The sequence below is a fragment of the Leucopleurus acutus genome, assembly GCF_964270905.1.
Source record: "Leucopleurus acutus genome assembly, chromosome: 9".
Lineage (NCBI taxonomy): Eukaryota > Metazoa > Chordata > Mammalia > Artiodactyla > Delphinidae > Leucopleurus > Leucopleurus acutus.
In genome coordinates this window covers 20932547-20957771 of record NC_139144.1, presented here as the reverse complement: position 1 = coordinate 20957771, position 25225 = coordinate 20932547, and the positions used below count along the sequence as shown (strand labels likewise).

Sequence of the window (25225 nt, the reverse complement as noted above, 5' to 3'; positions counted from 1 at the left end):
AATGTCTGCTCGTCTTCTCCATCTTCTCTAGTCATCACATCCATACCTGTGGCTCTAAATATCATCCATATAACAAAGATTCCCAAGTTGATGCCTCCAACTTAGACCTGCTGAGAGCTCCAGTCATGTGTATCCCATGCCTTCTTGACACAGCAGCTTAGAGATTTCAGTGATCTCACACGTGAGCAAACACACATGTGCAAAACAGAACTTCTGATCTTCATGAAACATTCCTTTTGCCACCCCCCCCCCCTTCCCCAAAGCCTGTTCTTCCTCTGGTTTTCCACATCTGAAGAAATGGCATCTCCACCTAATACAACTGCTCTAGCAGAAACCTGGGAGTCATTCTTTCTCCTACTCTCACATCCAATTCCTAAACCAGTCTTGTCAATTTAATATGTAAAATGGATCTTGACTCCACTCACTTCTTTTCAGATCTACTGTCACCATCCTGGGACCACACGAACACTATGTCTCACTGGGTCTCTTGCAACAACTTCCGATGGATTCTCCACACAGCAGCTAGAGATCTTTCAACAGATCACATCACGCCATGCCCTATGTAAAGCCCTTTGAAGGACTCGCACTGAACTGAGCACAAAAATCCAAACTCTAGGAGTCCTTCTGTGACCTTGCCATGCCTTCTGTCCATCCCTTTCCCTGCTCTGTCCACAGTGCATGTTCCTTAGGTTCCAAGAACTTAGCAGGCTTTTCCCACCATGGACCACCTCTGCCTGGGATTGTCTCCCCAACACTTTCTGCCTTCAGCTTACTTCCTCAGAGGGAGCTCCCTGATCACAACCCCCAACCCATTTTACGTCACTTTCTCCTGTTATTTTCTCTCACAGAACTCAATTCTTTCTACCATTGAATTTGTCACAATCTGTAATCACACGTTGGATCGTGTGTTTATTTATGTACTGTCTCCCCCACCAGGGTGCCTTCGGCAAGCAGCTGGGACTACGTTTCTCATCACTGAGCAGAGTGCCTAGCTCAGGGGCAGCCCCAGATGGGATGCTCCATAAATATCTGTTGAATGAATTCACTCTCTTCCACACCTTAAATGTGGGTTCTAGGAGGAACGCTCGTCTGGTGAGGACACATACACCCAAAAGAATAAAAAACAATACCCCCAATCTAAATTTTATGAAAACCCGAAGACTGTTTTTACAAACATATAAATTATTTTATTTACAAAGCCATGTTACCAAAAAAAAAAAAAGCAAAAAAAAAAAAAAAAGGCAAAAAAAAAAAAAAATACAATCGCTCACTGGAGAATGTCTCCAGACCTTGTGCTGAACCACGGCAGTATCAATAGATACATGTTTGTTCTTTCCTTTTTAAAACTGTAAGCCATAGGATTTACTATTTACACCTACTTTAGACATTTATTCTGCTTACAATATCACAGGCATGGAATGAATTCTATCTGATAGTGCTAATACATAAAGGTGCAGGACAAAGAAGGAAAATACTTAGTGTTACAAAATATGGATTGTAGAAAAGAAACCCACTCCACAAGTGTGGCATTTGTTTAGAATGTTTGGACATGCTTTCTTCAAAATTCTTCTGGAAAAGGTTCTAAAATCGGTAGTAGGAAAGGACAAATGAGCAGGTGCAAATTCTCGTCTGTGCAACAACAGTTATTGAATATACCCCATGACTGACCAGCTACGTAAAACCCACAGAGTTTTGTTAAAGTGCCATGGGCCGACAGCATAACAAAATAGAAGGTGTAAATAGAAAATTTCTTTTTTTCCTTTTTTAAAACAAGAGTTCACTGAGAATCAGCAATAATAGAATATGCTGTATAAACTATTCTCTACAAAGGTTGATCAGCATTATTTACAATTGGTACATTGATACAAAAGAAGGCATACAAGTTATCCAGGTCGCTTTTTTTTTTTTTTTTTTTTATGGCTGACAGGTCTATGCATTGCGTTACGCTTTAACAACCAGAGCTTTCGAGCCTCTATGGCTGGCGACAAGTCACGAGATCTTCAGGCAGATGGGGGTGTGTGCAGTCAAGGGGCTGGGAGAGAGGGCTAGGTGGGGTGTGCAGAAGTACCCAAACAATATCCCCCTAATAATGCTTTATAGGCTGGTCCAGTTGAACTCCATTCAAACAAACCGAAAGAAAACCTTTTATTTGCATTCCATTTTTCAAGCTGTGAGTTCTGAATACATCATTATAAAGTAAACCTGTAGTTGACTGTGAAGGAAGAAACACCGTGGGTTTTCCCTTTTTGCTCAGTTTTCCAGAAATGTCCTCACCTTGGTCAGAGCCAGTCTTTCACCAAGTAAGCAGCATTCGGTGGGGAGCCTCTTTATTCCAGCTTGCAATTCAAGATGTAGAGAGCTAAAACGTTTAAAATCCATTGAATTGCTCCTTTAGTCCCTGTTGAGACATTATTTCTCAGAAGCAGCCACTTAATCTCTCAACTTTTGTTTTCCTTCTTTGAGTGTAAGAGTTTATAAATCAGAGGGTTATTTTGTTGCTGAGATTTTTTTTTTGTTTTTACTCCTGCAAGTATTACAACTCAAAATAAATTATAAAAAAAAACCAGACTTCTAAAACCGAACGAGACGAAAATTGTGCAAAAATAACAAAGATATGTACATACTTTTCAGTCTGAAGAAATGTACAATAAAAACATAATTCAAAGAACATTTTAAAAATATAAACGTTGCTTCAACTTTCCTAAGTTTCATATTGTTTCTGAAACTATTCTGGTCAGTTAGCTCTGTAATATAGTAAAACATAAATTATTACAAAATTAACACTATAAAAATTTACTTTAAGAATATCTTCTAAACTTTTTTTTCGAAGGGTCTAACCTTGTTTATAATTTCTTAAACATTTATAAGTCTTAAAATCTGCCTTAACCTTTTTTTTTTTTAAAAAAAGAAAAAGTAACAATCTTCCCTTCAATTTGCAGTCTCTTTTTCCCAAGATGGAAATAAACCAGCATATAAGTGCACTTTTAACACTGTAGAAATAAAAATGAAATCATCCGAACTAATGTCCTAGTACCTAATATCAACTCCTGATTTTTAAAAAAATCTTCATTTTATATTAAAAATTTTAGTAATCCTATTAAGAAACACTGTCAGTGCAATTCCATTGATGCAAATCACTCCGTTTGCCTCCCGTCTTCGCAAAATCCAATCATACGGTGAAATTTAACAGTAGTCTGATCCTTGGGTTTGGGGGGAATGGGAAAGAAAAGGAAAACTTCAGGGTGGGGATGAGGGTTTATGTCCAGCTGCAAAACTGGCATTCATTTCTGACTTAGGGATGAAGCAAAACCTCCTGGTATCTCTGCCATTATACTGTATACAAAGTTACATGATTCATAGCACAGAACACTTATTTTATATGGTGAATTCCTTTCTTGACTATGATTCCCAATTAGAGCTTATGGTATTGGTTTCTTTCAAAACTCCAGTGTGAACAGTTTTATAGCTGCAGGCCTCCAGCTTCTCCCTTCCGGATCTTCCAAATGGCTCTTCTCCATAAGCAGTGGTCTTACCACTCCTTCCTGGGTTGGCTGTGTCGGAGTGGTGGCCTCTGACAACCTAGCATGAGCTGATCTATGGGTGTGCTGAGTCCACGGGGCCCTCCGGCCCAGGGCATGGAGGTGGCTGGGCAATGCTAGTAATTATTCTCACCAATCACCAGCTGTTTGGCAATTAACCCTCCATGGCAGCTTTCCCTCAGGCCTTTCCTTCCGGTTCTGCTTTTTCTCCTCTGGCAGCGCCCCGGAGGGCAGCTTGAGACCTTCCACAGCGGTGGGCACTGTGCCTCTTCCTGAGTGGCTTCCTGAGGTCTTGTGCCCTTTTCCCTGGGATTCCTCCCCCTGTGACTTGCCCAGCTTTGCGCCCTTGTACATGGTGCCCTGGAAGGGATTTTGCAGCATGGATTCCTAACACGCTCAGATGATCAGTCACCCAGTTCCCACCATCTTTTGAGGATATCTTCTCCTACCCCCAGGCCCTTCTTCCTGCCACCTCCCGGGTCCATTCCTGCTCCTGTCCCTAACCCAGGACATCTTCTCTGAGCTGCACAGCTGGACAGTGGTACTAAGCCCCATCATTAAATGGCTGCTGTTCTCAACTTTGCATCTCCCTCCTCTGTGCTGGTGCGTCCTAGAAACCTGATGAGGGCACTCGCCCACCCTCCAGCTCTCTGCTCCCCAAACATGGGCTGCTCCCCAGTAACCGCCCCCCGATGCAGCACGCTGTCTAGAGGGAGCTTTTGAGAGCCCGTACCTCTGATGGTCAGTGGGGACCCAGAGAGTGGCAGGTAGGAGGGGACAGAAGGGAAGGATGGGAGAGGGCAAGGAAAGGAGCACTGCACATGCTCAAGTTCAAGAGTTCCAGACGATGCCAACCAGGAACGGACATTCTACAATGTCTGCTCTTGTGGTCGGAGCAAAATGATGCAGTAGCAGCATCAGAAGCTAGAGGAGGGACCCCAAACTTGGAAGAAGGTATATACGTGGCAAGTTAAAGAACGGAAACAAAACACTGGTATTGTTTTCTGTAAATCTCAAATTCACGTTCTTTTTGCCTTTTTCTTTTTCCTCAAAACTAAAAATTGGTCAATTAAAAAAAGAAGAAGAAAGGCCAGAGCCACAGGCAGGGCACAGGAAACAGACTCTTCCCCACTGCCCACTCCCCTCCCTCCCCTGGCCTTGGCCTCCTGGGGTGAGGTCCCGTGGCCAGGCATTGGTTTGGAAGTGGCTTCATAGTCTTGTTATGGAAGAGTCCTTATCCTGCCCGTTCTGTTTGTGGTCTTCTAGGAAAGAAAAGAAAAGAAAAAGCTTGTTTCCAAAACATACATTTGGGATTACCCACAAGAATTCAAGAAGGGAGTCTGTTTCCTCATCTATAACGAAAAGGATACCATCCCACCTCCTGCATTTGGCAAAAGCCAGCTGTGATGAGCAAATGAGGTGATGGAAGTAAAGAACTCTGTAAATGGAAGGTAGGCACAGAGATTCTAGCTGTGAAGGAAAGCAAGGGGGCAAATCCTGGGGCTTCACGGAGCTCCTCTCCAGGAGGGACGACCGGGATAATTAATCTTTGTTTTTCTGTTTTTGTTTTTCAGTCTCTGTTTTCCTAACTAACTCACAGACAGCATGGAGAATTACCTAAGGAAAAAGTATAGTGCTGGGTTAAGCACACAGGCTTTGGATACACAGGTTTTGGTTCAAGTTCCTTCATCTTCATCTATAAAACGAGGATAACCAATTTGTCCCCAACCTGACCAGGTTGTTAAAAGGTTGAAAGGTATGTAACGTATGTGAGGGGCAGAGCACGGCGCCTACAGAGGAAGGGCTCAACAAAAGGCAGGTGTTGGTATTACTGTTACGTTCACTTAGGCTGACGGCTAGCGTTGTGGGTTCCCAGCAGGTATGCCTGGAGTTGTGGGCGACTGCACACGTGCCTGCTAAGGGTCAAAGTGGAGTCTCCAGGTGCACCCAGCAACCCGTGCAGGAGGCCCGCCGTAAACAGGCAGATTGCCCTCCCTCCCCGACCCTACACAGAGCAGGGGCTGCAGGTGCTCTGGCACAGATAGTCCACAGTGATTCAAAGTGGTGGAGATCTGAGGACACAAAACCGTTCCCTAGAACCTTCACCCAAACACTGTAATCTGGTATCTACGAAACCTGTGGCACTTCTAAGACAACATAACAGACATATATGTATTTTTTTTCCCATCACGTAGAACACACGCGACCCTACTCACCTACCCTCCCTGGCCTCCTCCAGACATGCACACACTCCACTGGAGATAATCACTTCTATACTGTTTTCACACCTCAAGTTTATAAAAACTCCTAAATCTACCCTGAATAGTCCCACCATGAAAACCACATCCTGAATGGTAGCTACAGCCCACCAGAGGCCTCAAGAAAGTGCTGACCAGTGTCTGCCATGAGCAAAGCCCTTTAGTCAACAGCATCTTATTTAATGTTCATAATAACCTTAGGAGGTAGGCATCGATTCTGCCATTTAAGAAATGAAAAAAGTGAGACTCAGAGAAGTAATCTGCCTAATACCATACAGCTGCTAACAGTAAAAGCTAATACCTGTGTTAGGTCTCAGGCATTTTGCAGGGGCTTTATGTCTACAAATTAATTTAATCCTCACAAAAGCCTTATGAGATAGGGGCCATAATGACCCCCATCTTATAGGCGAGGAAACTAAAGCACAGAGAAATTAAGTAACTTGCCCAAGGGCACACAGCTAATTACGAGAAGGCCTAGTGTTAGAAGCCAGGTAGCCATTTTCTTAACTGGATGTGAGATTTGAACCAGGGTCTGACCCCAAAGCCCACATTCTTTCCACCCTGCTAATGAGCCTATGGACTTCTGCCCGCCAGTAACTTACCTGTCGGCTGTGTCCTGGGCTGGATATGCTTGAAGGACTGGATTGTGACAAAGCTAGGCTGCTATTTTTCCCAACCTGAAAGACACCAGTGAAGCCCTACTCAGACACGGGAGCCAGCTTGGGAGAGACCCACCGATACCAAGAGTCGCCAGGGGAAAGGGGGAGGCTGCACGGTACCTCGAGGGCTCTCCTCCCGTCGTGTGGAACTCGTGTTTCCATCTTAAACGGCAGAGAAAATAAGTATGTTTCAGGGGGGGCCTTGATGACGCCCCCCCCTCAACCCACAGGGAACGTGGAATGGAGGGGAAATCTTAATCCGCTTCCCAGATGCGCAGACTGCAAGTTTCCGGGAGCAGGCCCAGCTTTTCCACCTGTGACTGCAGTCCCAGACCCATCTCGCCTCGAGCCCAGACTCCCCTGGACCAGCTAGGAATAAACGCCTGCGTCTTTTTCTGAGTCAGTTTTCCCGGCACACTCCTTGCTGTTCTTAAGGAAAATGGCAAAAGGCATGAGTCTTCCCCTTCCAGTGGGAGCCTGAGTGGGAGCCTGAGCGGGCCGGTCCTATGACGCAGCACTAGGGGCGAGGGGGCGTGGCCGTCGGGCTCCTCCCCTTTCTCGTGATCGAACCTGGGCTCGCGGTGGGCTGGAGTACGTTACGGAGGCGGAGTACGTTACGGAGGCAGCTCCTACGACGAGCCCATCCTCTACTTAAACTCGCCTTCGCGTAAAGACGTCTGCCTTACGTTCGCAGTCTCGTTTTTTGTACGGTTTAATATCTCTGTGGCAAATTCTGGCCCTACACCACCCGATACAATTCAATAGATCCCCAGTTAGTCCTCAAAGCATGTTTACCTTGAATTTCTCAATCTCATGCCATGCCTCTCCCAATCTCCTAACACAATCAGCACAGATTCCAAAGGCCTTCCCCCAACACCTGGTGACCCTGGACAAAGCCTTTTCTTAATGGCCTGGTGACAAGCACCCAGGTATCAGCTGCATTAGAGAACCAGTATTGACTAGATCCAAGGCAGCCATTAAATTCATCAGCTCTTTTGGATCTCCCTGATGAGCACTCTCTGAAGGAGGCTTGTCTGCTCCTTTCATCACAGTTTTTGACTAATTCATCATGGTTACTAAACATTTCATATGGTCTTGGCACACCAAAGAATCAACAGTGGCACATTTACTCAATACAGAGGCACAGAGGTGAAAAGCCCAGACCCCAGAGCCAAATTACTTGGGTGTAAATCCCAGACCTATTATTTACTCGCTGTGTGACTTTGGGCACATTGCTTAACCTTCCTGTGCCTCAGTTTACTCATCTGTAAAATGGGGGTAATAACAGGTGAAGATTAAATGAATATATCAAGTGCTTGGAACAGAGCCCATCCCATAAGTAAGTGTTAGCTGCTAGAACTTCATCGAAAACTGATGACACTATAGTCTTGCTGCTCAGGGTGTGGCCCGCAAACCAGTGCCGTGGCACTGCCTGGAGCCTGTTAGAAATGCAGACTCTCAGGCTCCACCCCAGACCTGCTGACTCAGAATGTGCATTTTACTGAGACCCTCCAGTGATTCATGTGCACATTCAAGTTGAGGAAGCCCTGGATCTGCCCTCCATCCTGAGACCTGGAGGTGGCACCGACCAGTAGTTTAGTCTCTGCGGGACCCTGTGGGTGCTGGTCCCCTCCTCTGCACCCCTGGAACTGCAGATGTGTGCGAGTACCTGGGCTCTGATGAGAGGACCTATGTCCATCCCCCACTGCCACAACCTTGGCCTCGGTTGCAGCTTGTCTGGCCCTTGGGATCCAAACTTGCTGTTTCTTGTGTGTTTACCTGTGTTTTGTGAATCCCCCTCAAGAGGTTCTCTTCATGAAGTTTTAACAAGTCTCACACAAAGATGATGCAAAACGTGAAAACATCTTTTAAACAACTGCCTCTTATGTCTCCAAAGTCCCCATCCCCAGACAGGGCTGGCCCACTGAATTCTGTGGCTGTCGGCCTGGGGCTGCTGCTACCATCCCTGCACGCTGTCCGGGGAGGTCCCTCCCGCTGGACTCAGCTCAAAGGGACCCCAGGCTGCCCCCTACCCGCCTTTGCTCCCTCCTCTACACACAAACAGTCAGGTGGGAGGGTTTCCTAAGCAGCCTTCCCAGCTCGAGAGGAAGACTAGACTTGGGGATGAGAACAGGGCTCAAGGGAAAGAAACACGAGTTCTTCTTGGATCGTTTCCCGTTCCCCCAGCTCCCCTCACGGTACACCCTCCTCTGTGTACAGTGGCCTTGAACACTTCTATGCCAGTTGGTGTGAGCTGCAGCGATACTTTAGGAAGGAAAGGGTTATCTTAGGAGTAGGGAGCCTGGTAAAGTGAGAAGAACAGTCCCCAGAAACATGCGCTCCCACCCCCCAGGTGGGACCCAGGTCACCATTTAACCTGGCTGGGCCTCAGGTTCTTCCTAAGGGGATGCCAATAGATCAGATAAAACTGCTTGGCAATAGACCTCTTCAATGATATCGTCCTCAGAACTCCAGATATACAATAGAGTGAGGTGATGGAACTCAGAACCTCTCTGTGCCTCAGTCTGCTCATCTGTAAAGTGGTGATTACAACTGCATCAACCTCGCTGGGCTGTTGTGAGGATTAAATGAGGTGATGCTCACATAGGACTCAGAACAGTGCCCAGTGCGTGGACACTGTAGAAAGTATCTGTTAGATAAATTGCTCTCAGAGCAGAGGGTGGAATTGCCCACGGGGAGAACGAGGATGGGACTCATGCTTGCGTTACCTGTCTGGGCCACCTCCCTGGGCCACATAGCTAAGCGGGGGGCGCTGCCCTGCTCCCCCTCCCACCATCCCCGGGCGGTGCCAGAAGGCTCCTGGAAGGACGGGTCCCTTACCTGCCGAGAGGAGGTGCTGTTAACGGGATCGGGCACCGGCACCGGTGCAAGAAGGCTGGGTGGGTTCTTTCTGTGAACGCTATTCATTCCAGGCATTTTAGTGATTTTACAGGCTTTGCTACTAGAACTTGAGTTCTTACGCTTTTTTCCTTCTGATTTGTCAAAAGAGAGGGGCAGAGAAGACACGGCATTGTGTGAGGCCAGAGAGAGGTCCCCTGCAAGGGAGGGCACAGAGAGGGGACAGGAGTCACTGCTGCCGCCCCCCGAGCCCATGTGTCTCACTAAGTCTGTAGGGCCGCCGGGCAGCGAGGTCCGTCCTGAGGGCTCCAGTTTGGCACTGAGTGGGCTCACCCCGTTGTTTGAGTTGTGCACAGACAGACTGTTATAGGGAGGGGCTGCCTGATAGGAGTTCAAAGCTGAACTGGCATTCAAAACACAGTTCTTTTTGTGGGGCCCTGATAATGGGGAGAGGGATGTCTGCAGGGATACGGAGGGAGAGGCGGAAGTCGAAGACGGCGGCTTCCTCTTTTTGTTACTTGGAGACTCGTCACTACGGGCGGACAGGTCTTTGACTTTTGAGGATTTGCTGGTTTTGGTTTTGGATGGCTTGTGGGATGGGGAAGGGATGACAGCTGGTATCGGGGACACGGCAGATGGGGCCTTGAATGTTGAGTCCATGATGCTGAGGGTTGCGGCCACATGAGGGAAAGCTGTGGTGTGTGACATGAGGGCGCTCGGGTCCGGCGATGTCACAAAAGCTGCATTGGAGAGCATGGCTGATGTCATTATGTAAGAAGAGGTGAGTCTCGAGCTGATGGGAGCTGAAGGAAGATACACAGCACTGGGGTTGCTGAAAGGCTGTAAAACGGATGCTGGAACAGGGGTGGTGATGTGGGCTGCTGGCGAGGGCATGGGGCTATCTGCCGCAGGAGGGATCTTCCTAAACATGAGAGAAGAGTGAAAGAGAGACAGTGAGAAACAGGTTTGGCATTGCTCCAGAAGCTCGACTACGTGTGAGCTTCAGGGCTACAGAGAAATCCCTGGCGGAACCAGACAATGGAAAATGAAGCCTTGAAGGATGGCAAAATCTGAATTATGGCCCTTCCCTATAGTTCCCCCCATTGCAACATCCAGCAACCTAGTTTTAATTACTTTCAGGTTTTCAGATCCTTTTCTCCATGCTTGGCTACTAGATAATGGCTGATTTGGGTTCATAAATAAAAGGCGAATGTTATTTGGAATAGAAACTTCCCCAGCAGTATCCCCCTCTGTTGGTTTCTCCCCTGGCAGTGACAAAGGTAATTTTTAACGAGAAGGGGTCATTTCACACTCAGGTCCTGGCTTGAAGTAAGAGGCGTGAGGACGGGGCTTGGCCACCTGCACACGTGGGCCAGAGCGTCCCCTGTGCCCCTGCAGCCCCTGCCCCTCAGGGCCTCCCACCCCTCCTGTGCCCCGCCTCTCCACCCTGCTCTTGACGGGAGGAGATCTGGGAGTCACCTCTCTCCTCACAGGCCAGAGTCCCCCTGCCCTCGCTGCCTGCAGCCTCTGGGTTACCCTGTAGAGAGGCACTTCCACGTCAGCTCCCGGCTGTTGGCTCTGTTTTTTTTCCCCCTTCACCTCACCCTGCCTCAGCGATCACTCAGGAGCTATCTTTGGGGTATGGCTGCCCTTCAGCAGGTCTTCCTGTCCCTCTGTTAGGAAGGGGGAAGGGTACAGGGACCCTCATGGATTCAGAGAAGGGGATCAGGAATTTCTAGCTTGCTCGGAAGATAAGTGCAGGAGAGCATCTGAACGGGGCGGAGGTCTTCCTGAAAGCTGGGGGCACCTGGGAGCAAGGTCCCTGCCTCACGCTCCGTGGAGCCCGGGCCAGCCCCAGGTGGTGGGTTACTCTGGGGGCCTCCCCGCAAACTCTGTCTTTTGACGTGTGCTGGAAACAGCTTCTACTTCCAAACCATGGCTTGGGGCCATGTTGCTGCTACTCTGGGGACTGAGAGGGGCACAGGGGCCTCCGGGTCACCATGTCCCTGACTTTTCAGGAAAGGATACTGACCTCAGGAGCCAGGTGAATATTTTCAAACTGGTTCTTTCCTGTTTCTCACCTTGCTCCCCACTCCCTGTTTCTGCTGGAAATCATGTTCCATGTAGCTGGGCTCCCCAGAAATTAGGAACGAGCCCTGCTTCGTTCAAGAGCTTCGAAAACAGCTCTTGAAGGCGGGCAGGTGTGAAATGGGGCCTCCCTTTTCTCCTTGGAGGCCACCCTCCCAGCCGCAGCATCGGGGTGAGGCAGGCGGCGCTGGGAAGAGGCCCCGCTGAGGAGGAAATGCCTCTCCTAGCCCTGCTCCCTTTGAGGATGCAGTCTTCTGCCTGCAGTTTGCTGAAGCCCATGGCTTCCACCTCTAGGGTGGAATCCAGAGGAAGCCTTGAATATATAAGCGCAGTGTCCCTGAAAACATCAGACTCAGGAGATCAAATATAGGAGAAAAACATTGCCAAACGCACTGTGGCTGTGACGGTGTTTGAAAATCTATTTTCTCTCGAGCCTAAAGAGAGCAAAAGATCCCTGTCAATGCTAAACTGGGGCTCCATTAGTGGTACTTGTTGCAATGAATGAATGACTGAATGGATGGATGGATGGGTGGGTGGTAGATGGGTGAGCAGGTGACTTCTCAGCAGCGACATAACTATGCATGCCAGGCAAGGACTCCCATTAGTCAGATCGGAAAGGTCTAAACACGCCCTTACCACTGTCTGGCACTGCACAACCCCTTCCTAACAGCACCAGGGCCCACTTCTCAGAGCGTGTGGTGTCAGCACACCGCACCGTCTCCGCTGGCTACTGACTCCTGGGATTCTCTAGGCATCCCACTCAAGTCTCTCCTTCACTTAAGTTCCGTACCAGCTAAACTACGGATAGGCGTCCATAGGGGCGGAGGTTTGGCAGTGCCTTGTAGTAAAAAGTTATTTACAAATACCAGATGGCTCATTTAGAGAGGACCCCCATCGATGACCTTAACTGGGATCTACTCTGAGTGTCCTGATTTGTTATTTTCTTTTATTTGTAGGCATTCAGGTTTCAGCTTGTGCTGACCGGCAGAGCTGAAGTCCTCAGCGTGCCCGGGCTGACACTCAGCACTGGGGTGGGTGCTCTTTTTCTGCATACTCTCTACCTCTTTCCTTCCTCTCCCCACTCATCCTTAATGGACAGCAGAGTCAGGAGGGGAGAAGGGGTAGGGGAGCAGCAGGGAGAGGGGCATGTGGCAGCTCACTGTCTCCGGGGACCCCTTCCCCCCACGCTAGACAGTTAATGTGCTCTTCCAGGTGCCAAATGGCAGCGGATTTCAGCTTGGCGGGCTGTGTCCCAGCTGAAGCTTTGCACGCTGGCCTAGGGAAGTCCCATACAAAAGCCCACAGATGCGAATAAATTACAGTGCCCATCCTCCCCTGCCAGCTGGCATGGAGATCCAGATGCTGACCTGGCTGAAAGAGAATACTGTGTTGGCGTCTCCTGATGCAGAGTTAAATGCTTGTTAAAGAAAAAAGAGTCTTGGCCGTTCCTTTTCTTCCTAATGTCTTCCACGCCCCCATCGGCTGCCATCCCTCCAGGTTCGGGCCCGTCGGGGCCTGGGGTTTGGGCAGTGAGGTTGAGAGGGCAGCGGGGTGCTACGCTCTCCAGAGTTGACACCCAGGCAGCCCCAATGTTGCTCAGTGACAGCAGATTGGTTAGACAAGTCCTGAAAAGGGGGGAGGGACCTGATGCCCTGTGGCTCGGGTTTCTGTGCCTGAGGAGGAAAGGAATATGGACTTGAGCTGACAGGACACCAGGCAGCGAAATACAGATCAACACATTCCTTCCACGTGCCCGGGATTTACACTTCCACAACACAGGAGAGCACAGAGCTGCAGAGTCACCGGCGCTGGCTGCCGTGCTGGGGGACCCGCGCAGAGGGATAAGTCACCAAACACCGAGAACACAGTAACCCCGCACGCAGCCCATCGGGTGCTGTTTAGAAAGGACACAGGTAGATCTCGGGGTGCCTCTGAGACACACTGGGCAGTCACTTAAGGGAGAAGAAATGACAAGCTTCTCTTGTGGCCCTTTCCTACTTCACAGGCAGTGTCAATGTGTCGTCCTAAGTCCGCTAGGAGAGCTTACTGCAGGCACCATGGGGCTTACTTCTAGAAGTTCTGGAAGCTCTTTGGCATCGTGGTGAATAGGCGCTGGGATGCCATCATTGCCTGGGAGAGTGGAGGAGACCTGGGAGAGGGGAGGTTTTGAATTCTGTTCCCATCCTACCCTATTTCTCAGGAATGCCTTCCTGGCCTTTCCTGGGCTTCACTGGGCAGGGTGAGGGGCTTAGTGTTGGCTCTCCTGGACCATCTGGGCTTAGAGCTGAGGAATCCATGATTCTGTGGATTATGAGATCTCAAAAGCTCACCTTTGCAGGACTGGGGGCTGGAGGTAGCCAGGGCGTTGGCCTGGCATTACCAAGTGGCCGGAATGGCAGCTCCTTACGTGCTATGGTTTGAGAGGGTCTAGCCCCGTCTTCCTGTACAACAGCATTTCCCTAAGTCAAGAAGGCTTTTCCCCTTTTCATGAATCTATTAAAATGCAAATACATCGAGAGGTGTTGGAGAATAAAAGGACCATAGAGAAATGGGACATAAGCTGGGTTTAGGGTAGAGAGAAGTATGCATAGAGGTGAGGAGAGAGTCCTATAGGGAGGTGGGAAGGGCCAAAGACAAGCTTAACCAACTTGGCAACATGGCCCCTGATCTGCCCTGTTGGTTGCGGTACATACTTTTGCACAGGACATTAAACAATTACAAGTTGGTCCATAACCGTTAGGAAATGTTTAGTATTGACACTGTAGCATTAACATTACAAACTGAAGCATATTCTTAATATCCTTAGATGGTCTTAGTCATAGCAAAAAGGCCCTTTAACACTGTTAAATAAACGAGGTCTTATCTAATCCCTTTTCATTTAGTTTAGAAGATTACCAACACAAAAGGGATCTCCAAAGAAGACAAAGCATACCACACATTGTCTCTGAAAAATATAGGCAACCAAGAAGAGGGGCTGACATTTAAGAATTAATCACGAACCCTGATTTCAGAATCATTTTGTTCAATAAAAAACCAACTAGTGGGCTTCCCTGGTGGCGCAGTGGTTGAGAGTCCACCTGCCGATGCAGGGGATGCAGGTTCGTGCCCCGGTCCGGGAGGATCCCACATGCCGCGGAGCGGCTGGGCCCGTGAGCCATGGCCGCTGAGCCTGCGCGTCCAGAGGCTATGCTCCACAACAGGAGAGGCCGCAACAGTGAGAGGCCCGCGTACCGCAAAAAACCAACCAACCAAACAAACAAAAACCAACTAGTGACATTCATTTAGAAAGCTGGGGTTCAGATAGTTGTGGAGCAGCTCAGATCTCATATTGCACAAAAACCACTCACTTACTTCCACATCTGTGAATTCAAGTGTTTTTCTACCATGGAGTTTAGTGCGAATCGAAAACGGTCCCATCTTCTATCAAACACATAGTACCCTCGGCCCATGAGGCGACTCCCAAATGAGCAAAACTGTGAGGGGGAAAACACAAACGATTTTAATTTTGATTACAGGTTAATAAGCTAATATAAGCTCTACACAGAAAAATAACATTTGCATAAAAACACACAGGGGTACAGTTTTCCTCAAAATAAAGAAGCAAAATAGTACCGAAGCCAAAAATATTTCTGTGGTGCTTCAGTTTGAGCTCCTAGATTTTCTGCAGAACCTCACAGGATGACTCAACAATAGTGACATTCGGTCTTCTGTAGCATTGAGGGCTACCTTCTCTATACCTGGAATTGAGCCAGCATTTTAGGTTGAAAAACAAAACCAAACCAAACCCAAACCAACAGCAACCAGTAGCCGGGTAGTGTGTCAGCACCACGGGCTTGTCACAGCTGTCATCTTCTCAAGGAAGATGGTGGTTCCCTGCTTCCCATCACGGTAATGGAAACGGCTGGTCCTGAGCTTCTCCTGCCAGTGGGTCATACCGTTCCTACCTGTTGTCAGCGGAGCCGGCTCCCTCCCAGCTGGGCTGAACTCCCTCCTCTCCTGGTGCTGCCTCATCTCCTCTCCCATCGGCGCGTCCAGGCTGCCCTGGGACACATCACTGCCTCTGCGCCCACGCTTCTGCTGCCCCCTCGGCCTGCCTCTGTCTCCTTCCCTCTTCTCTCGGCCAAGTGCAATTCTCCCCTCCCTCAGGGCCCTAATTAAGACTCTCCTTTCCAGCGACCTTTATCTGACTCACGCTGCCGCTCTGAACTCCCACAGACACCTACACATACTTCATTACTTTCCCACCTGGGAATCGCTAGGTGGCTGTATTACATTGTATTGCACGCTTCTGTGCCTGTCTTGATGATTATAAACGTATAAAGGTCAGGGACCCCACTCTCTTCTCAATATGAGAAGAGATTTAGGCTAAAGGATGGATTACAGAGATAAGGTCCTGCAAAGTGTTCAGAACGAACTATCACACTTAAAACACGGGGCTGAAATATGAGCAGTTAGATGTTTGATAAACGTCATTTAATGATGATGTTAGGACAACCAGGCCAGCAGACAGACATGTAAGAAGCGGCTTCTGAGGAGGTGACATTTGCCTGGTCAGAGCTCAAGCGAGTCTGCAAATATGACTCTATAACTCAACTGCGTTTTTCCCCCTCCCCCAGGCCTCTCCCAGCAGCTCCCTGGCCTCCATCCCAGACACAGTGCTGGGTTGGCACTCATTCCACAAATCCTTCCTGGAACCAGCCTTTGGAACAGTTCTTAGGAGGAAACGCAAGACCTTCCCTTTGTTTTGTTTCTGCTTATGTTTGGGGTGGGGTTACCCTAAAATCTTGCCTCCCATCAAATCTGGTACTCCTGATGAAAAATTCTTTTCCGCACATTAAGGGCTTACTGGCCAAGTACTAAAACATACAAAGGGAGTTCTCCCACGTGGAAGCCGGTCCCCAGCAGCATGTGGGAGCCGGTCCAGGTCCAGACATCTTTTCTTCTTTCATCTCCTTGCTAAAGACACCCTGAACAAGTGTTCATTACAAAAATTGATTTAATGTATCAGTTGGCCGTGAGAGAAAGGACAAAGCAAAGAAACGAATCCACGGCCTTTCCATTTGAATCAGCAAAACATGAAGGGCACACAAATCTGCCAGGCTCTGAGTTGAGCTAATCCACTGTAGCCTGGCAGCTTGTCATTTGGACAAAGATCTTGATGTGCTCCAGAGTCTGGCCTTCTGGTAGACAGCCCTGTCTCCCTTTCAGACTTGGAAGCTGGAGGCCTCTTACTGTCTGTGCTACCTATGTCTCTAATTCAACACACATGCAACGTTCAGTGCCCCAGAGGCTCCTGTCCTTGGTCGCCTATGATGCCCCAGGTAGGGCTGGTGATCCTCGCTGCACTGGCCACTGTGGCAGACCCTACTGGTTGCCAAGTTCATCAACTGCTACCCGCCCCCCCCCCCGCCCCCCCAGCTCTCCCTGCCTTTTCCTTGCTAACAGAACCACACTTTTGTTCTGATCTCTGACACGGAGCAGTGAGCAGGGAAGGTAGGTCTCTTCCCAGAACTCTGGGATGAAATCACGGCAGGTTTCATTCTGTGCTACTACAATCCTATCCTTCTCTGCCACTGATTGGTATAGGGCTGGGCACATGACCTACTTCTGGTTGATGGAAGGGAAGGTCTGCTGGGGGTGCTCATAGGAAGATTTTTCTTCCCTAAGAAATGACATAAGATAGCATCTTAGAAGCAGACTCCCTTTCTGTTTGTCCCTTTCCCCGCTTTGTAGAGTGCTACTGGGTGAGGATGTGATATTGGAGCTCGAGCTGACACATCCAGACTGTGCGTGAAAGGCAAAGAGGGTTGCAGAGATTCTCCCTCAGCAGCAGGACATTGAGGAGATGCTGAACCAAGCCTGGGAGCTCTCACCTCTAGACTCCTTGTTATATGAGACAAGTAAATGACCGAAGTGCACACACCGTATGAGTTGTTTTCTATTACTGGCCGTCAGAAGCATTCCTGACTGCCCCTATTTTTGTACTAGCCAAGAGGCAAAGTCTCAGGCTGTTGGTGAAGTACAGGTCACCATCCTCCCCAGAAACAGGAAGTGAATTTGGCCTTCATTCATCATGCTGATAGAAGGGAGGAGGGACTCACTCTATCGTGATGCACGGTTGATTTCACCTACACAGTTCATGCCATCTTGGGACAGTCAAAGCTAATCTTGCAGGGCTGAAGCTGGGAACAGAGCAAACCGGCTGTGGGGTCCAACGTTCCCAGCCTCCCTGAATTTGGCTCTGTGATGGAAGCACCAGGCAGTCCCTTCTTAAGTGCTCGTAGGGCAAACACAAACAAGCCTCCAGCTCATGCCTCCTTATACCACCCACCTCGATTTCAATGACCTTCTGAATTGTTAAAGTGGATTCTTTCAAGGAACTGGGAAGAAACTGACCTTTTCGTTAATCAACAATCACGCGGACATGAAATGCTTCCTCCTTTCCTGCACACACACACACACACACACACACACACACACACTCAGTTCTGGTGCCATATCGTCACACCTACTAATAACAGTAAAACTCAGAACCAACAGGGGAGCAAACCAGCCAGGACTGGCACCTGGAACACTGCTCAGAGACAGTTTCCAAGGTAGGTGAGCTAGACTAACTCTTGAAATCAGAGGCTCCCCGTGGACGGGCAAGGCAGGAAGGTCAGTTCCCCGTGCTCTTCTATAAACACCGTTTCTCAAGCATTATCCCTTCCAGGTGGACCACAGATACTCAGGTGTTTAAAGGATTAAAATCAGCTGGGAGCCCTTACCTTTCCTTCTGTGATTTTCAGAGGGGATTTCTAAGGTAATCATTCAACCTCAGGGGAAGCCCTTTCGTAAAACACTGTCCTGGAGGCCTCTCCTTAGGAAGGATGCCATTGTAGGACACAGTCACCTAAATACTGCAAAGCACAGGGGGAAACAACGCCTGGATGGAAACAGAAGGAGGCCTACCGCAAGAGGTCTGGGGTGGTGGGTGGAGAAATGACAGTCTAATAACTTCTCGGATTCGTCGGCTCCGTCCATCTCCCCTTCATCACTTGACAGTCGGCTGGCGAGGTCACCTCCAACTGGGGGTAGAGGGGGTTCCGGAGTGTAGCCACTGTGATTTGAAGATGTACTGCTGCTTATGCTATTTGCAGATGATGGTCTAAGGGCAAGAGAGAGCAAACAGAATCAACTTTTCCGAGGGAACAAGATCCACCCAGTTTCATGGAGCTCAGAGGGCAGACCAGTCAGCCTTCCAGATACATTAAGGAAGGTGGATCAATGGCAAATCTGCACAAGGGGAAAATTCAGGCTGAGAGGGTGAGCAGCGACCAGCTCTCTACAGGTTGGAGCTGAGGCTCTGCCCTGCTTGAATTTGGGCATCAGGGACAACTCCAACAGTGTAAGAGGAATAGAAAATACAAAAATAGAAGCCAATGTGACAAAGAGTTAATTTAACTTAAAACTAATCTTCTAGAATTCACTTACAACTATTCATTCATTTGCATGTAAGTAATTTGTACTTGCCCTGCAGTTGCTTCTCTTTGAAAGTGGACCTGATGGGAAGATCAACCAGATAAATAAGTTCAAATCAATCAACAAAATATCGGTGATGACAAAAGACAGCCCTACACACACAGCTACTAAACTATGGCTTTATGAAATTGTTACCATACCGGCATGAAAAAATGTTGTGTCCCAGCCATGGGGCCACAAGTTCCTTTCCCCACAGCCAAGCCTGTTTCTTAATATGTCAAACCACATGTAGTTGAATTGTGTCTTCTGAGGATGATTGTTTCCGTTTAATTTTTTGACAAGCCTCTAGACCCACAGGCTGGCATGACTGACTCAACAGTAGGCGTTGAAGAAATATGTTTCTCAATGAAGGAATGGATGAATTCTATGCGTATAAACAATCTAACAGATCTCATCTCAAGTATGGCTAAGCTTATAGAAAAGCAGCATCAGTCGCAGTAAGACGGGGCACTAATGCTTCCTGAGCAGTAAAGAGCAAAACGAAGCACACACCTCGGGGGAAGAGTTAGAAGATGGTCAAAGCTAGTTGTTAGTTGTTTTTACTGCTCTCCACTTTCATGAGGTGACTGACCGGGGAGAAAGACTGGGTGAAAAAGAAGATCTGGAGAAAAAAAGATCAGGATCTTAAAAAAATAACAATAAATAAATAAATAAAAAGGTTTTCTGTGTTCTGCTTTGAAAGCTGCCCCTTCAAGCAACACAAAGCAGCTTTTACTCATGCATCTCCCTTCTCCCTCATTTTCACCCTGGATTCTTTGTTGTTTTGAAATCTTTCTAGGTGTCAGATTCCTGAGTTCAAACCAGATCCCCAAAGCAGAGTCGTGTAGAAACAAAGCCACAAAGGTAGAAACAACCCCAATGTCCATCAACAGATGAATGGATAAACAAGACAGCTCTACAAACAGATACTAAACTATGGCTTTATGAAATTGTTACCATACCATATATCCACACAATGGAGTATTAAGTCTTAAAAAGAAAGGAAATTCTGGAATTCCCTGGTGGTGCAGTGGTTAAGAATCCGCCTGCCAATGCAGGGGACAGGGGTTCAATCCCTGGTCCGGGAAGATCCCATATGCCACAGAGCAACTAAGCCCATGTGCCACAATTACTGAGCCTGCACTCTAGAGCCCATGAGCCACAACTACTGAGCCCACAAGCCACAACTACTGAAGCCCGTGCGCCTAAAGCCCATGCTCCACAACAAGAGAAGCCACTGCAATGAGAAGCCCGCACACCGCAATGAAGAGTAGCCCCCACTTGCTGCAACTAGAGAAAGCCCGCACGCAGCAACAAAGACCCAACACAGCCAAAAATAAGTAAATAAATAAATGTTCCTTTAAAAAAAACAAAGAAAAGAAAGGAAATTCTGACACCTGCTACAACATGGATGAACCTTGGGGGCGTGATGCTAAGTGAACTAAGCCCGTCACAAAGGACAATTACTGTATGACACCGCTTGTACGAGGTACCTAGAGTAGTCAAATTCACAGGGACAAAAAGTAGAACAGTGGTCACGAGGCGCTGGGAACAGGGAGTTAGTATTTAATGGTACAGAGCTCCAGTACTGGATGATGAAAAAGTTCTGGAAACGGCTGGTGGTGATGGTTGCACCACAACGTGAATGTACTTAATGCCACTAAACTGTACACTTAGAAATTAAAATAGTAAATTTCATGGATGCATACAATGCTACAAATAAAAAAAACCCATAAAACGCCACAAACAAGGCCACAGGTAGTTTTCCCGTGTAATTATACCAACTCTGTTGGTATGATAATTTATTATTGACTATCACTTTCCAACCTTATGAAAACAAAGATGCCATTCATTCTACATGTTAAAAGTCTATAGTCCAGAAAACACAACTCCCAGGTGCATTCCCTACTCTCCTGTGTTAGAAGGGACAACAGCACTGTTGCCTGTTTACAGCTGGAGACCCAAATGGTAAACCAATTTTGATAACATCAAAACATATAAAGAAAGAAAACAGCATTCGTAAACCTGCCACTCAAGATCAAGTGTTACTTCCATTTTGATTTATATCCTTCCAGACCTCTTTACTGTGCGAACAGGCACATGCATTTTTTTAAAAACATCTTTATTGGAGTATAATTGCTTTACAATGGTGTGTTAGTTTCTGTTTATAACAAAGTGAATCAGCTATACATATACGTATATCCCCATATCTCCTCCCTCTTGCATCTCCCTCCCTCCCACCCTCTAGGTGGTCACAAAGGCACCGAGCTGATCTCCCTGTGCTATGCGGCTGCTTCCCACCAGCTATCTATTTTACATTTAGTAGTGTAAGAACTGGATCACATTGTACATACTATTATGCGCTTTTTTTTAACTTAGTGATGTTGCAGAAATCTTTCCATGTATAGAAATCTATCATCATTTTAATATTCCCCAGTATAGTATTCCATAGTATGGACATATTGTAACTTATTTAACTACTCTATTGATGGACATTTAAGTTGTTCCCATACTTTCTGGTAGACTCTTTTTGAAGCTTTCCCCACCATATTAGGACCTCCCTATCCTGCGGGAGATAAAAGCCGGATTTTGTTGTGTGATACTAGTATCATAGTTATAAAGGAGAAGATCTTTACTTTCCAAAGATGCATTTGGAAATTTAGGGTGAAATGCCAAGATATCTGCAATTTACTTCAAAACAGATCAAAAAATGTAGATGGGGCTTCCCTGGTGGCACAGTGGTTAAGAATCCACCTGCCAATGCAGGGGACACGGGTTCGAGCCCTGTCCAGGAAGATCCCACATGCCGCAGAGCAACTAAGCCTGTGTGCCCCAACTACTGAGCCTGTGCTCTAGAGCCCGCGTGCCACAACTACTGGAAGCCCGTGCGCCTAGAGCCCGTGCTCTGCAACAAGAGAAGCCACCACAATGAGAAGCCCGCGCACCACAACAAAGAGTAGCCCCCGCTCGCTGCAACTAGAGAGAGCACGTGTGCAGCAACGAAAACCCAATGCAGCCAAAAATAAAAAAAATAAATAAATTTATAAAAAACGAAAAAGAATGTAGATGAAGTCAACACAGTGGCAAAATATTAAAACTTAAAACTAGGTATGCAGGTATTCATTATACTATTCTATTTTTCTGTACATGGGGAAATTTTCATAACAAAAAGAAAGAGAGAAAAATAAAAGAAAGTGAGCTAGGAGTACAGGTATGTGCAAGAAAGTGGCTGAAGAATTTACTGTTAAATGGGGCAGACGGATTGAACACATTTATCTCCTCTGTCCCAAAATACTAAAATCATAGTAAAGGGATAAAAAAGGCATTAGCTCTGAAAAACAAAGAGATCAACAGAACTGTGGTGATCATCATGGTGATGACATCCTAGTCTCCATTTAACCCCTTACGTAATAATGGGAATCTCATTCATCTCGTTAATGATTGGTTTGGGAAAGTGCATGAGAAATAAAAGAAAATGTATTTTTTTTTTGCGATGGGGGGGTGGCTTTTGCAAAGATTTTTCTCACTTTTAAAAAGAGACACAAGGAGGGCATTCCCTGGCAGTCCAGTCATTAACACTCCTCACTTTCACTGCAGGGGCCTGGGGTCGATCCCTGGTCAGGGAACTAAGATCCCGCAAGCCGCACAGTGTGGCCAAAAAATTTTTAAAAATTAAAAAATAATGGGCAAAGGACCTTACTGTATAGCATAAGGAATATCAATATCCTGTGATAAACCATAATGAAAAAGAATATGAAAAAAATGTATATATATGTATAACTGAGTCACTTTGCTGTCATTAACACAACATTGCAATTCAACTATACTTCAATAAAAAATAAATTTAGGGACTTCCCTTGTGGCACAGTGGTTAAGAATCTGCCTGCCAGTGCTGGGGACATGGGTTCGATCCCTGGTCTGGGAAGATCCCACATGCCGCGAAGCAAGTAAGCCCGTGTGCCACAACTACTGAGTCTGCACGCCTAGAGCCTGTGCTCCGCAACAAGAGAAGCCACTGCAATGAGAAGCCCATGCACTTCAGTGAAGAGTAGCCCTCGCTCTCTGCAACTAGAGAAAGCCTGTGGGCATCAACGAAGACCCAACACAGCCATAAATAAATAAATTTATTTTAAAAAATTTTTTTAAATGAGCAAAGAACTTGAATAGACATTTCTCAGAAAAGATATATAAATGGTACCAGCAATCACATGAAAAGATGTTCAACATCATCAGTCATTAGGGAAATGCAAATCAAAATCACAATGAGTTACCACTTCACACCCACTAGGACAGCTATTAAAAAAAAAAGAAAAAGAGACACAAGGAAAAGGTGGTCTCCACCTTCATCTGGACCTTTTTCCTCTGGAAGTGCTGTAGCCATCTAGCTAATGACGTTGAAGATGAAGCCAAAAGATCGAAGAGGGTGGAATAAAAGAAAGCCACAGAAGGAGAGCCAGAAAGAAATCATAAAGATCAGATCAGAAATAAATGAAAAAGAAATGAAGGAAACGATAGCAAAGATCAATAAAACTAAAAGCTGGTTCTTTGAGAAGATAAACAAAATTGATAAACCATTAGCCAGACTCATCAAGAAAAAAAGGAAGAAGACTCAAATCAATAAATATAGAAATCAAAAAGAAGTAACAACTGACACTGCAGAAATACAAAGGATCATGAGAGATTACTACAAGCAACCATATGCCAATAAAATAGACAACCTGGAAGAAATGGACAAATTCTTAGAAATGCACAACCTTCCGAGACTGAACCAGAAAGAAATAGAAAATATGAACAGACCAATCACAAGCACTGAAATTGAAACTGTGATTAAAAATCTTCCAACAAACAAAAGCCCAAGGCCAGATGGCTTCACAGGCAAATTCTATCAAACATTTAGAGAAGAGCTAACACCTCTCTTTCTCAAACTCTTCCAAAATATAGCAGAGGGAGGAACACTCCCAAACTCATTCTATGAGGCCACCATCACCCTCATACCAAACCAGACAAAGATGTCACAAAGAAAGAAAACTCCAGGCCAGTATCACTGATGAACATTGATGCAAAAATCCTCAACAAAATACTGGCAAACAGAATCCAACAGCACATTAAAAGGATCATACAACATGATCAAGTGGGGTTTATCCCAGGAATGCAAGGATTCTTCAATACATGCAAATCAATCAATGTGATAAACCATATTAACAAACTGAAGGAGAAAAACCATATGATCATCTCAATAGATGCAGAGAAAGCTTTTGACAAAATTCAACACCCATTTATGATAAAAACCCTCCAGAAAGTAGACAGAGAGGGAACTTACCTCAACATAATAAAGGCCACATATGACAAACCCACTGCCAACATCATCCTCAATGGTGAAAAACTGAAACCATTTCCACCAAGATCAGGAACAAGACAAGGTTGTCCACTCTCACCACTATTATTCAACATAGTTTTGGAAGTTTTAGACACAGCAATCAGAGAAGAAAAAGAAATAAAAGGAATCCAAATCGGAAAAAGAGAAGTAAAGCTGTCACTGTTTGCAGATGACATGATACTATACATAGAGAATCCTAAAGATGCTACCAGAAAACTACTAGAGCTAATCAATGAATTTGGTAAAGTAGCAGGATACAAAATTAATGCACAGAAATCTCTTGCATTCCTATACACTAATGATGAAAACTCTGAAAGTGAAATTAAGAAAACACTCCCATTTACCATTGCAACAAAAAGAATAAAATATCTAGGAATAAACGTACCTAAGAAGAAAAAAGACCTGTATGCAGAAAATTATAAGACACTGATGAAAGAAATTAAAGATCATACCAACACATGGAGAGATATACCATGTTCTTGGATTGGAAGAATCAACACTGTGAAAATGACTCTACTACCCAAAGCAATCTACAGATTCAGTGCAATCCCTATCAAGCTACCACTAGCATTTTTCACAGAACTAGAACAAAAAAATCTCACAATTTGTATGGAAACATAAAAGACACCGAATAGCCAAAGCAATCTTGAGAAAGAAAAACAGAGCTGGAGGATTCAGGCTCCCTGACTTCAGGCTATACTACAAAGCTACAGTAATAAAGACAGTATGGTACTGGCACAAAATCAGAAATATAGATCAATGGAACAGGATAGAAAGCCCAGAGATAAACCCATGGACATACTGTCACCTTATTTTTGATAGAGGAGGCAAGAATATACAGTGGAGAAAAGACAGCCTCTTTAATAAGTGGTGCTGGGAAAACTGGACAGCTACATGTAAAAGAATGAAATGAGAACACTCCCTAATACCATACACAAAAATAAA

At 46.4% G+C, this 25225-nt stretch overlaps 1 protein-coding gene across 6 annotated transcripts in view; it reads right to left on the bottom strand.

Annotated features, from left to right (window-relative positions):
* Positions 1-1056: 1056 nt before the first annotated feature.
* The window catches only part of ATXN7L1 (ataxin 7 like 1), a gene marked incomplete at both ends in the record, with an annotated part of 240775 nt that continues 216606 nt past the window's right edge, over positions 1057-25225 (bottom strand). For 2 of the 6 annotated variants that reach the window (XM_082846405.1, XM_082846406.1), the window contains 6 exons: positions 4747-4801; positions 6400-6474; positions 9298-10237; positions 12771-13076; positions 14755-14876; positions 18355-18550. In XM_082846405.1, the coding sequence (XP_082702531.1) occupies positions 4760-4801; positions 6400-6474; positions 9298-10237; positions 12771-13076; positions 14755-14876; positions 18355-18550 (1681 nt within the window). Of the gene's footprint in view, positions 1892-4746; positions 4802-6399; positions 6478-6684; positions 6733-9297; positions 10238-12770; positions 13077-14754; positions 14877-18354; positions 18551-25225 lie in introns of those variants that run through there. The other 4 variants (XM_082846407.1, XM_082846408.1, XM_082846409.1 and 1 more) reach the window with 4 other exon arrangements.